The 14,250-nt window shown below is 41.9% G+C and overlaps 1 protein-coding gene across 4 annotated transcripts in view; it reads right to left on the reverse strand.

The window, feature by feature from the left end:
* Positions 1–14,250, reverse strand: part of CC2D2A (coiled-coil and C2 domain containing 2A) — a 136,768-nt gene that overhangs the window by 99,945 nt on the left and 22,573 nt on the right. For all 4 annotated transcript variants that reach the window (XM_041751338.1, XM_041751336.1, XM_041751339.1 and 1 more), the window contains 2 exons: positions 7,559–7,647; positions 7,127–7,228 (listed from right to left, as the gene is read on the reverse strand). In XM_041751338.1, the coding sequence (XP_041607272.1) occupies positions 7,127–7,228; positions 7,559–7,647 (191 nt within the window). The remainder of the gene's footprint in view (positions 1–7,126; positions 7,229–7,558; positions 7,648–14,250) is intronic.

The following is a 14,250-nucleotide window of genomic DNA, read 5'->3' on the forward strand; positions in this document are numbered from 1 at the left end:
CATGCAGGGGCCCGATGTAGGACTCAATCCCAGAACCTGGGGATCATGTCCTGAGCTGAAGGAAGACACTCAACCGCTGAGCCACCCAGGAGTCCCAGTGACCACTTGTTTTGAGGATCAAGTAAGGCAATGAACCTAAAATATGCCCATTTTTACTGCTCAATCATAATGGGTCACATTCTTATCACATTCTTAATTTTCCTCTTACATGTCTTTTATCTCCCAGCTTTGTATGTAAACTATATTTTACATTAGTCTGCCAGAAACTAGAGCCTGAAGCAAGGATTTTTCATGCCTTATTTGTGTGGCTTGAAAGGAGTTGGGAACTGGGGAGAGAGAAACCGAAGGGGAAGACAGTTCTGATGAATGTTACCAAGCTGGATAATAATAGTCTGATAATCAGGACTCGATCCTGCGGTAACCCCAGGAGAATGCTTCTCAGAATTGCCTGCCTAGGACCCAGAAGAGGGGTGTTTGTCTCATGCCTTCTGTTCACAGCAAGAATTGCCCCAGGCTCCTGGCTCTGCCGGTTTTGTGTAAATCTCATAATGGCTAACTGTGTTTCCAAAGGCCAGTGATGAGAGTTTGAGATACTTGGAACAACTAAAACAAGGTGCTATGAAATTTCATCTATATGCAGCTGATGGCCAGCATGGCCAGAAGAAAAACCAGGGTATCAGTTGGGTGTAATTTGTCATAATATCAAGAGAATATATGCTGTTCCCATTTATGTAAAATTCAATGCTTTTCCTTCGTTCCCTCATTTCATAGTATTTTTTTTTTTTTTTTTTAATTAGAGAGAGGGCACAAGTGAGAATGGCAAAGGGAGAGGAAAAGAGAATCTTAAGTAGACTCTGTGCTGAGCATGGAGCCTGATACAGGGCTTGATCTTATGACCCTGAGATCACGATCTGAGCTAAACCAAGAGTCAGAGGCTTAATCAACTGTGCCACCCAGGTGCCCCATTGCAGTATTAAGTAAGGTTAAATAGTTATGTACCAACTCAATCATACAGAATTTGAAGCTGTGCTAAATAATGAATTCCACACGGCAATGAAAAGTAAGGAGTTGTTTGTCTTGGTAAATTCCAGAATTTCAAATGTTTTGATGAGGAAAGAAGAATAATGTTACTTAGTATAAGAATAAATTATCTTAAAATATTAGAGTAGAATAAAGATCAGATTCCAGTGCTTGCTCAGGGAAGCTTTCCCAAAGCTCTGCGAAGTCTGATCCTCTTATGAAATGGCTAAACGTTTCGCACATGTTGTTGAAGATGCCATCTTGCTCCTGTCTGCCTCAAAATCCCCCACCTCCTACAGCCCATTGGACAGACTGGTGGGTTTGAAAACACGGAAAATAAGCCAAGAGGGCAACCGATGAGAGAGGAAGGAAGTTTGGCTTTGCATAGGCAAGCCTTTGTTTTCAGAGATCTGTGAGGATGGTAACAATCAAACACAAGATCCAGCAGAAAGTCTAACACTGGTAGTTTAGGAAATAAAATCAGTATAGGTTACATTTTGGGTGGTCAAATACGTGTATATGGATGGCTTATTGTTTTATTCATTTTGTTTCTTCCTGTGACTTTTTATTCTTGCCTGACTCAAAGGATATTACATTCACACAATATAATTTCATTGACATGTTTCATTGCAGTAGTGCTGGTTTTATTACAATATTTATGAACCTGATATAAAAGTTCATTATTTAATTTTTATCTAAATCCAAAAATAAATTTAAATGCAATTATATTATGATTGTATTATATTAGTACATTTAAGGCCATTAAATGTACTTAAAATGACTGAGTGGGTGGAATTAAATTTTAAAGAACTATTATCTATAACACATTTGTACAATCTTAAAGTAATAGGTACATTTTTTTAAAGATTTTATTTATTTATTTGACAGAGGGAGAGAGAGAGCAGAAGCAGGAAGAGCAGCAGGCACAGGGAGAGGGAGAAGCAGGCTCCCCATGGAGCAGGAAGCCCCATGCGGAGATCCCAGGACCTGAGCCGAGGGAAGACACTTACTTAACCGACTGAACCACCCGGGCGCCCCAGTAGCAGGTACATTCAATTCAATTCAGCAAACACTGAGTGCCTGTCACCATATGTCCGTGTGTCTAGCTGGGAAGCATTCTTTCTTATCCTTGGATTTATTGTATTTGTTGTAAGAATGCTTGATATTCCTCTTCTAACTTGAGTAAACATTCTCGAGTCTCACTATAGCATAAATACAAAATATAGTAGTTCTAGCCTGAATCTTCTCTTCTAAACTATTATTCAATATTTTTAATTCTGGGGTGCCTGGGTGGCTCAGTCAGTTGGGTGTCTGCCTTTGGCTTGGGTCATGATTCCAAGGTCCTGGGATTGAGCCCCACGTCAGTCTCCCTGTTTGGTCAGGAGCCTGCTTCTCTCTCTTCTACTCCCCTTGCTTGTTTGTGTACTGCCTCTCTCTTTCAAATAAATAAATAAAAAGTCTTAAAAAAAATGAATGTCTTAAAAATATTTTTAATTCCCTAAAAGACATTCTAATCTGGAGTGTTTTGCAGACACCTCAAATTTTTATATATTCTTGATACTAGTCAAGATATTAATCAAGATATATGATTTATAAATAATTTTTCCCATTCTGTGTGTTGTCTTTTCCCTTTCTTAATGGTTTCCTTCAAAGCACAAAAGTTTTTAATTTTGATGAAGTTCAGTGTATCTATTTATTATTTTGCTGATTGTGCTTTTGAAATCGTAGCTAAGAAACCGTTGCCTGAGTTGAGACACCTCAAATTTTATATAACCTAATCTCATGACTGCAGTTAAGTGCCCTTTTTTGTGGGATCCCAATGGTTCCCAACACAGAATTCGACCCCTTGTACTGCCATTACCTGTTAATAGTTCATTGTGTGCTGAGAGCCCATTTGACCCTGGCCAGGAAGGAGTCTGCTGGAGATGCTAGCTGGGCAAAATGCAGAATGTGTCAAAGGATCAGGTCTTAGAGAACCTGGGACGGTGAATCAGGCCCACAAGCAGAGGAATAATTCTGGTCATATTTAGTAGAGGTCAGGCCCACAAGCAGAGGAATAATTCTGGTCATATTTAGTAGAGGTCAAATATTCAAGCGTTCTGTTATTTTCACTCTGATGTTTTCATGTTTTTAGAGATTTGTGTTTTGCTTTGTTTTCATCATGGGGAGTGTCTGCTGAGTATAAAATGAAAAGAAATGCAAACGAGAATAAGCAGAGGTTGGTGTTGGGGAAGTTAGATTACTGATGAAGGTATTCCCAACTGATTTCTCCTTTTTCCTCTTACTCTACAGCTTCTAACAATAGCTAACACTTACACAGAGAGAGCTTACCATGTGCCAGGCATGTTGAAAATGCTGTAACATTTATGAATCTATTTAATCCTTAAACAATATTTAGAATTAGGTTCTAGCAGTATCACTTTTTACAGTGGTGAGAAGTGGGGTCCAGGGAGGAGATAAATTAACATGTTCAAAGTCACACAGCTGGTGAGTGAGGTTGCCAACATTTAATGCTGGGTAGCTGGGGTCCAGCATCTGGGCTTTTCTTGTTCTACATTCTTTGCTCAATAAGATATAAATGGACTACTTTTTCGATATTCCTTCTAGGTTGAGGCATATACATCAAGAAATATGCCTTGTGGGTAGCCTGGGTGGCTCAGCGGTTTAGCGCCAGCTTCGGCCCAGGGCATGATCCTGGAGACCTGGGATCGAGTCCTGTGTTGGGTTTTCTGCGTGGAGTCTGCTTCTCCCTCTCCCTGTGTCTCTGCCTCTCTCTCCCTCTCTCTCACTATGTGTCTCTCATGATTAAATAAATAAAAATGTTTTTTAAAAAAAGAAATATGCTTTGTGAGATGTGCTGTTAAACACTTGAGATCAGGTCTAAAAAAAGGCAGCTGAGTCAATTGTTAATGTAACTTGGCTATTTTGAACCCTTGTCCATGGTATCATTGGAACCCAACACTGGAAGGAGAAAGAAACTGTGGAACCGGTCTGTCTGTCACAACTTCACAGGAAAAGGAGCTATTCATTCCTTCCATGTTAGCCTGTGCTGTCAGGGAGGGCCACCATACATGGAGGTCATTAAGACATGAGCTCCATCCCCTGTCCACTCAGTTTTACTCTTCCCCTTCATAAGTTATATAGCCTCTGCAGGCCAAATCAGACTTTAAAAGGCATTATCATGATTAACCTGAATCTAAAGAAATATAAAATACAATGAAATTGAATATTGAAGTTGTTTCATTTTCTAGGCCAAAATTTGCAAGCCTGATGCCTTTTGGTCTTTCCTGCAATTGGCTAAGGTAAACACGCATATCTATCTCATTCAACGTGCCTTAGAAGTGATTTTTCTTTAACAGGACTTTGTGTGTGTGTATGTGTGTGTAGAACTAAAATCATCCAGTATTGTTATGGTGCTAGGGCTGTGCTGAAAGCAATTTTGCATATCCCTTCCACATTGTTCACTAAAATTCACTTTGACAAGCTTTTGGGATAATCAAGGAGAAAAAACCAAAGGGAGGTGTTTTTAAAAAGCCAATAGAATGGAAGGTGAGTTACAGCCTAGGTCTGAGAGCCCCTGGATTAGCCAAGTGAAGACTGAGAGCTTTAGCCTTGTCCCACTCCTGGAAGTGACTTTGATGCTACGTTTTGTCTGAAGTTACAACATCTTATCTCTCCTCTGTTCTAGTTCTCCTTTCCTATCATTTCCATGTTTCTTATTGTTCTTCATATTATTTCTTAAAATATTTTAAGATATAACTTTTCTATGGTAAGTGAAACTTAAATTAACCCCAAAACTTATATGAAGTAACCACTAACTAATTCCCTTTCATTTAAGAAAATTTAATATTGTAGCCCGTCACTACCTCTACATTACATATGCTGATTTATAACGGTATACCTCTGGGCTTCCTTCCATGGTCTGGTTTGATAGCCCATGGCTTGCAAATTGTCTTTTTGGTGTAAGCACAATAAACTTTTACTAATAATACTTCAGGGGAAAAAGCTTTTCTGAAAAAAAAAAAAAAAAAGCGCGAGGCAAGGCAGTTGATGTTTGCCTCATGTTGTTTTGCAAATGGGCCATGTATGCAAGTAGAAGGCAAGGAGAGTCTGAAGAGAAGTAAACCATTCTAAGATTGCTAGATGGCAGTTTTCATAAGCAAGGGAACTTATGAGGCATGTCTTGGGTGGCTGCAAGATGAGTAAATCCCCGCACCTGCCTGTCAAATCTCGGAAGTTTATACAGAGGTCCTGACTAGGTTCAGCCAAGTACACCAGGCAGATGGTCAACACCACATTTCTATCTCAAGGCTGTATCCCTAGGGCAGCTTCTGGGAGTGGGAAAGGCAAGTGGAATACACATTTCCAGGACAGGGGAGGGGGTGGGGGCCTCCAATTACGTGGGTCCAGCTCGCAGGTCAACCAGCGGTCACGTCTTTTTGATGACCTCTTCCAACACCTCAAATCCATAAAATGGCTCTTAGGGGATATGGAATATAACAGATATAAGTCAAAGTCCTGCTCACAAAAAGCAATAAGTACTCTGTAAACCAAGGGAATATATTTTTACTTTCACAACTTGAAGCTTTATTAGGGATCTCGTATTCATGGCTCATGGACAAGTGAGAGCTGCCATGATTTTGTGAAATGATTATCAATCAGAAAGTATAGACAGGCTCAGATAGAAGAGACCAAACCATCCTATCACTTGGCGCATCTGACCAGATGCTGGGATTCACACTCTGAACAACATAACTGAAGTGTTTGTGTCAGGCTGATGGGATTTTAGGTAGTTTTTCTTTATTTTCCAATATTTTAAAATTTTGGCTCTTACAATGAAGAAAATAATTGGAATCAAAGAAAAATAAATGTCTCCTCAGCAGAATGGAGCAACAAACTGTCATAATTATGACACTTTCTGGTGTCAATACTTTCTGATTGATAATCATTTCACAAAATCAATACTTGGTGTCAATATTGGTGTCAGTACTTCTTGTCAATACTTTCTGATTGATAATCATTTCACAAAATCACAAAATCATCAGACCCATGGAGTGTACCTATTAAACAACCATTGGCCATGACACACGTAACTTTCCTTGTAATCATGCAATCTTTGGCTTGTTTGGGATGAATATAGGCAAAATTTTATAACATCCCATCACAGAAAAAGAGAAGGCACCCTCTAAGCAATCAATGGTCTTTCCACAGAAATTCCTTCATATCTGTACTTCTCTGTCTCAAGAGTGAAAACCAACCCAAACCATCACCATCAACAATAAATAAGTGGATTAGACTTGCAAACACTTCACTGATGTTCTTTTCTTCCTTCTTCTACCCTCTTAATAGGCTTGTTCTTCATCTACACCCCTAACAAGACTTTCTTTCACTTCCTGTCCTCCTTGTGGGCCTCAATGGTCAACTTTTCTCTAAGTGTCAGGACCTCACTCATGCAGTCTTCTTTCTGTCAGGAAACAAAGGCTGCTCAACACTTCAAAACTCACTGCAGTAGAAATGCTTCCTAAACCCGTTCCTCCGGGCCTGGTCCCTTCCTTTGTATGTGTTTCTAGAGGCACATTGAGACACCCCACCAGCACCTCAGATTTAAACAAAAATCACTCTAGTACATTCCAACCACCTCCCCATCCATCGAGACCCTTTGTGTGACATTCAAGGCCCCACCATCCCACTCTGCTTTCCTCTCTCCTCTCTCTGCTTCCCAGCAAGATCCATAGGTCCAGCAACACTGACCCATGAGACAAACTGGGAATGAGAAAAAGCTGGAATCAGACCCCAACTCCTCTGCATGCATGCCCTGTGATCTGAGGATGGCCCTGTGGCTGCTCTGAACCTCAGTTTGTTTATCTGTCAAATGTGAACGAAAACAATAAAACCCACCCCATCGAGGTACTGGGATAATGACATATGAGAACACGGGAGAAACGCCTGGCAAACACCTGGCACTGAGCAGGACTCTATAACCAGTAGCTATGATGATTATTGATAAGCATTGAATGCCTCCTCTGTTCACAGCTCTGTTCTGCTGGAAATGTTATATTCTGCTTCATGGTCTTTGATCGCAAAGTAGAGAAGGCCTGTTTCTTACCTCTGTGCCAAATTCAGTCTCCAATTCTTTCTTGCTGGGACTTTGTAAGCGCCTGGGCCGAGTGGTGGGGATTTCCTGCAGCAACGTGCTTTCTGCTTTGGACTGCAAAGTCAGAGGATTACTGCTGGGTAGCGTCAGTGATGCCACAAAAAGCTCATTCACCATCTTGGTAGAAAATAATCAATAAAAACTATATGCTGCACTTCTTCTAGAGAAGAGCAAGTGAAATGGTTAAGAAAAACGACACTGAATACTTCTCGAGCATAATTTTCCACCTGTGCCAATGTTAAATACTATATTAATATTTAAAACAAGAAAAACAAATTTAATGGCATTTGAATCCATGCAGTTTTGAGCAAACAGAGCATTCTAGACGAGATCTGAAGAGCTGCAATCAGTACTGAGCAAAATATTCATGTGGTTTTTCCTCACCCTTGCAGCTTGTAATTTCTCCCTCATGCGTTCCCTCATGGAAAATTCTGCAAAGCCTGTCCTGGAAGCTGAAGGAATTGGAGGTAAGCCTAAGAAAACACAGGAAAGTTACTTTAAAACAACATTTTTTTTTTTCCAAAGGGAAGATTAGATTAAAAAATAACATGAGAATGTAATTTTGTTTTGCAAATTTAGAACTTTACATAAGCAAACATGAGATAATGCTGACAACTGTCCATTTGACGTAATAAGTGCATGTCTTGGCTTTTTTGCAATTGACGGGGAGAACCTGGGTCCTGCCAGGAGTGCCACATTGACTTAACCAAGAATGAAACGAATGACATTCGACTATTCAAGGCACAGATACTCCAATTCAAGTACCATTGGGAAGAGACTTTCAAATTTGTTGAATGGAGAAATAGGCTTTTAGGTGAAGGGGTGGCTAATGAGTTCAGGGTTCAGCTTTCAACAGTGATGATCACTTCAATCAGAGAAACCTTCCTACAGGCTCAAGCCATTGCCATAAGCTAAATAAATCATAGACACAGCATGTATTTTTGAACATATTATTAAATATATATGTAAATCTCATGAACTGTTGTGAAGCTAGTAGGTGCTGGGCACTAGGATATACGCTTTGAATGTATCCCTGCAGGGAGGACACAGGTGTTACTACCACCAGGGATCTTGAAGATCAAGACTCTGAGGCCCCTGGAGTAAGTGACTGGCTCTCCGATTGCATACCTGGGATGTGGAATATTCGAGACTGTTCCTGTTTCTCGTATTCCTAATGCTCTAAACCAAAGTATCAGGGAACAGAATGTTACTATGCTTGGAGCAGAAGGGCTGAAATGGTGTGGAGTAGGATGTAAACTGGCAGGAGGAGTTTGGGATCGAATTGTGGGGAGCCTCTGATGTTACACTGAGGAACCTAGAACATATTCTCCAAGCAGTGGGGGAGTCCTGAGATTGCAGGTAAGAGGTGGGTGGGTGGAGAGAAGAAGGCACCAGAGACCCCAGCTCGGATGTCCCAGTGAGTCAGTGGGAGCAACCACACAGAGGCCACAAGGAGGGAAGGATAACAGGACCCAGTGACCAGGGGGAGGTCATGCGGTTCTCACAGCAGCACATCTTCCCAGCACTTGTTAGGTGTACAGGTCCTCAGGCCAGGCCCAGACCTACTGACCCAGAGGCTGGAGGTGCAACCTAGCAATCTGTGTGTGTGTGTATGGGAGGACCCCTGCTTTAGAGAAAGAAGGAGGAAGTGCTGATGGCTCAGCTTTGACTTATTGACACTCATGGGCCTTATTTGGCAACAAGATGCCTCTGAGGTGCTGGCAGGATGTGAAAACGTGTGCTTGTCCAGCACCAGGGGCTCAGGGGCTCTGGGCGAGGCCCAGGCGTAGGGGTAAAGACTAAGGAAGCATGGATGCCTTGGCGGCTGTTGGCATCTCAAGAAAGCCTTTTCCTAGGCAGAGCATGCAGGAAGAAGTGTTTCTGACACCTGTGGCCATCAGCACTGTACACGGGAGAAAGGCTGGCAAGTGCAAGAAAAGGCAAGAGAAGATATTCTATTGGACGAAGGAACAGCAGTGGGAAGAAGGAGAAGGAGAGATGGCCAGCAAAGGCCTCTGCTAGCAACAGGTTTGCAGCTCCCTCAACACCAGCTTCATGCAAAAGAGATGAGGGTCACGGGTTTCAAAGCTTATTTCTGCACCCTGGCACTCAGTTTCTTTGGTTGTGTGATAGAAAGAAAATTCTACTTCCATCAGGCTCCAAACATGGCACTCATTCAGGGCCTATAAGGAGGCAGGAAATAGTTTCAGTAAAGATTGTGGTCTTGCATGTGTGGGTTGAGGTTCAAGTTCTTTAAGAGAATCTCTGTCAGTGCAATGAAATGGCCTTTGACCATCTTTTTAAACTCGTTTAAAAAAAATGATCAAGCCATTCCTTTCCATTTTCAAGATCATGTAAACATAGTAAATCATACCCGTTATTATGTATACTTAGGGTCCCAAGACTTTTCCTGTATGGCATTGGCCACATTTTGAACTTACATATTTGTGTGATTATTTGGTTAATACCTGTTCCCTTCCCCAGATTCCGTGGTCCCCAGCCACACAGGGCAGGTACAGGGCAAGTGTCAGTAAGCGTGTGTGATTCCCTGATCAGATAATGAAAGGGCTTCTGGACTGGGGCTTGCCAATCCCGTTCTCCTGCTGGCCACCCACCTTGCTCCTGCCCCCAAAAGAAGGATGTTTATAGTCAACAATAAGAGTCTTTAAACACAAAAATGCACCTTGTTTATTTACTTCCCCTACTAAAAAAAAGCCAGTTTTTCAAGTTTACTTAAAATAGCTGCCATCTAAATGTAGCTCACTAGAATAATTTTATATGTTAGTTTTTAAAAGAGAGACAAGATATTCTATTAAACATTCTCTCTTCTGAATGAAGAAAATGAAGTGACTTCTCTAGGATTAGTTTTAAAAACTGTGAAAGATTTTGAAATGGTAAAAAGTAGTTTTGCTTGATATTTTAGAGTCCATGCTGGTGAAAGACATTTCAAGGGTATACAGATTTCTGAATCAGATTTGCACAAGCTTGGTGGGGGGGTCACTTTCCCAGCTAGAATGTGACCCACTGGAGGGCAAAGACCTTGTTGGTGACCTTCACACCTGGCACTTAGTAGCACTTAATCAGAGAAAGGAAAACATACAAGAGGGAATGGAAGGAGAACATGCAAACAAAATAAAATGTAATTCTCATTTGGGTGAAACCAGATGATGATGACAACAGTTTTTTCAAGATAACATGATGAACCATGTGTACTAACTCCCTTTAACAGAATAACTGATAGAGATGAAGTGCTTTCTTTTTTATCTAGTAGAATACAGCGGTGTTTCCTTAAACGACTAGAACTAAAATAACCCTCCTAAGAGTTTTCCCCCTAATTCATTGTCAGTGACTCCACTACCTTGCTAATCTGCCCTGCGATCCCAAACTGCGTCTATTTTTCCTGCCCTGGGGATCGGAACGGACTTGCCAAACCAGAAGAAGGGTGTGACCTCACATTTACATTTACAGAGGCTCTTTGACACAGCTGAGCGAACCTGGCATGAGTAAAGTTTCCGCGGCATCAAATGCAAAGAGTGTGATGAAAATAATTATAAAAATTATGAAAGACTTGATTTGGAGGCATGCAAGAACTTGCAGATAATGCGAGTGTTGCAAGACATTCCGTTAAACATCAGTTGGTATGAAATACGGATTTCCTTGGCAAGATGGCCTTTCTCAGGCAGTAGGATGATGTCCTCACCATGCTGCTCTGGCTTCTCAGGAAACCCATGCATCCCGAGGCTTCATCAGCCTCAGGTTGGCATGCTTCCAGATCTTCTCTGCTCTGTCTCCTTTACCCTATCACTCATGTTCACTGTACCCCACCTCTCTGTCCTTACAGGCTTCACGAAACGGTGGACACTTTCCATTTTTCTCTTAACCACTTCTATTAAACCTGAACCCTCAGGAAACACAACCACCTTCTCGGAAGATAGGCACTGCATTTTGAAGTAATGCTATTATCTTCTCATCTGTCCCCAAGTCGATGGGATTTTGTTTTGATGGAGAAGTTTCTACAGTTCTTCCTCCACAGTCCGGAGGTCCTACCCACGTCCCCTTACTGGTGTCAAGAGATCCCCATCCTTCTTGCAAGGTGTTGTTCTGTGACTCTCACTGCTGAGACCTGAGCTCTCTGTCTATCATGGGGTATACCAGGACTTGGCAAGGACTTGACATAAAATCAGAAATAGGGTATTTTGGTTTGGATTTGAATTGGTATTATCTGGATTCACACGGATTGTAGAACAGGTGAGCAAGATGATGATTGGGTAGTGACCTTGTCTTCTACCCGCCCGGTCTAGCTAAAGAATATACTTCTAGGGCAGCCCCGGTGGCTCAGCAGTTTAGTGCCGCCTTCAGCCCAGGGCGTGATCCTGGAGACCGGGGATCGAGTCCCGCGTCAGGCTCCCTACATGGAGCCTGCTTCTCCCTCTGCCTATGTCTCTCTCTCTTTCATGAATAAATAAATAAATAAAATCTTAAAAAAAAAAGAATATACTTCTAGATGTTTTTATTTTATTTATTTTACTTGTTATGATGAATAAATATCTACCAAATCCTGTAGCACCTTTATGTTTTCATCAATTGGGCACTATTGATAATTGTCAAGATCTTTTTTTTTTTTTTTTGTATATTTTTTTATTGGAGTTCGATTTGTCAACATATAGCATAACACCCAGTGCTCATCCCATTCAGTGCCCCCCTCTGTGCCCGTCACCCAGTCACCCCATCCCCCCCGCCCACCTCCCCTTCCACTACCCCTTGTTCATTTCCCAGAGTTAGGAGTCTCTCATGTTCTATCAATACAATAATATTATTGTAATCATAGAACAATAAACATTTAGTTTGTTAATATTGTGAGTAATAAAAGGTTTCGGCGTAGAAATAGGTTACTTAAAATTCTTGGAGCAGGAAGTGGAATGAAGGAGTTCAAGATGAAAAAGGAACAGTGTCAAATTTTCAACTGTTCAGGGAGAGCTTGTTTCTGATTTTTGAAGGAGATAACAGCGCTCGTCAAAGCACTGTGCAGTTTAGATTCTTTGGGATAATTTTAAGAGTGATATAACATTTTTATTTTAAAGCATAAATATTTGTTTTATATATTTATATTTTATTAATATCTGTATATTTATGTCATCAATAAAATATTTAATTTTTTTATGACAACTTACATAGAGCATAGTTCTTATAGGCACAGTGGACGAAAAGGTGGGGAGAACACTGCCTGACCTGTTTTTAATGCCTGCCTCTTTCCTCCAAATAGATAATCTGTCCTTTCCCATTACAAAATTCCTGGATAGAGTGTAAATATGGAGTTGGGGGGTAGGGAGAGCATGGGACAGAAGTCAGCTCAATCTTAGTAGAAATCTGGAGGGGAACAGGGCAAGTACCTGAAAGGCTTTGGAGGAAAAATATGATGAGTTGGACAATCTGTTCAACTGTCCTCAACATTGAACAACTTCATATGGCTGTAAGAAAATGGAGGGTGCTGTCAGCCACTGTCAGCCCTCTAGGAACACAGGGTGTCCTTGGCTGTCAGGCAGGAAAACCTGCCACAAGGAAAGGGCTTCGGGTTATAATGGTGGTTGTCACTAGGATGTAAGGAGGTGAGTGATTATTTTCTTGTCTTTCCTTCTCCTGATTTTCTAATTTTTATCAAGCAGAGTAGTATCGCTTGTCAAAATCTTACTACATAAAATGAGAGTCAAAATAAACTTGCAAACAGTAGGCTCTGCCTTGGGTTTTGAGCCTCAGTGCTGCTGATGGATCACATTTGCTGATGGGTCTGGAGGGATTTCCATGGTCATGTTCTCCTCTGTTTCTTTATTTCATGGTCTCATTGATATCACATTTTACATTAACTGAAAACATGGGACCCTTATGTTGGCGCGAGTCTCCTTTTCCCCCAGGGGTGCTTTGAACCCTGGATCTGGCTCTGCGCATTGCCCCTTCCTGCATCTCTGTGTGTCAGCACACCTCACAAGCTTGGGGATTGTTTAGGGCTAAATGCTTCTGTCTCCCCCAGAATTCATATGTTGAAGCTCTCCACACCATCCATGATGATGGTATCTGGACGAAGCCTATGGGATCCTGAGGGTGGGGCTCCCAGGATGGGATGCAATAGTGCCTCCCCACCTTTGTGAAGATTTTATTTATTTATTCATGAGAGACGCACAGAGAGAGAGACATGCAGAGACATAGGCAGAGGGAGAAGCAGGCTCCTCATAGGGAGCCCGATGTGGACTTGATCCCAGACCTCAGGATCATGCTCTGAGCCGAAGGTAGATGCTCAACTGCTAAGGCACCCAGGCATCTCGCATTAGTGTCCTTCGAAGAAAAGAAAGCCCAGAACCATGGCTCTCTGTCTTTCCACCATGTGAGGATACTGTGAGAAGGTAGCCACCTGCTAGCCAGAAGAGAACCAGGAACTGAATGAATCTGAGCTTTGATCTTGGAATCCCCAGCCTCCAGAACTGTGAGAAATATCTGCTGTCCGAGCCACCGTCTATGGTATTTCATTATTGCATCTGGAGCTCACTTGGACAGGGATCATCAGCTTGTGCAAGACTAGGCCCGGCCAGCCCAGCCTTCTGTCCCTATACTCCAGGTGGTGGGATAGGGTGAGGGGGATTCAGACAGGGCTGAGATTCTACAAGGCAGCTTCATAGATATTTTCCCATGAAAATTCTGCCTTGGGTAGAGTGGGGAAAAAAAAGTAAACCTCATTCACAAGGGCCAGGGACTGCAAGAGAGATGCCAGGGTAACCGACCAGTCTCAGAACAATCTTTGTGAATTTCCAAGAGGGGAAATGACACGTAAGGCTTCTGAACTTGGAGTATTCTTGCAGGCCTCAGCGCTGCTGATAGATCACATTTGCTGATGGGTCTGGAGGGATTTCTGTGGTCATGTTCTCCTTCTCTGCTTCTCCTTCTCTGAATCTCTGTCAGGTTACTAGCATTCTCTAAAACCTGATTTTGGACATGCTAGATTAGAGAATCTCTTCTCCAGTTTTCAAACATTCAACCAACAAATATGTATTGAGCACCTATTATGTGTACAAGGCACCAAGGATAGA

Source organism: Vulpes lagopus, chromosome 4 (assembly GCF_018345385.1).
Source record: "Vulpes lagopus strain Blue_001 chromosome 4, ASM1834538v1, whole genome shotgun sequence".
Classification (NCBI taxonomy): Eukaryota; Metazoa; Chordata; class Mammalia; order Carnivora; family Canidae; genus Vulpes; species Vulpes lagopus.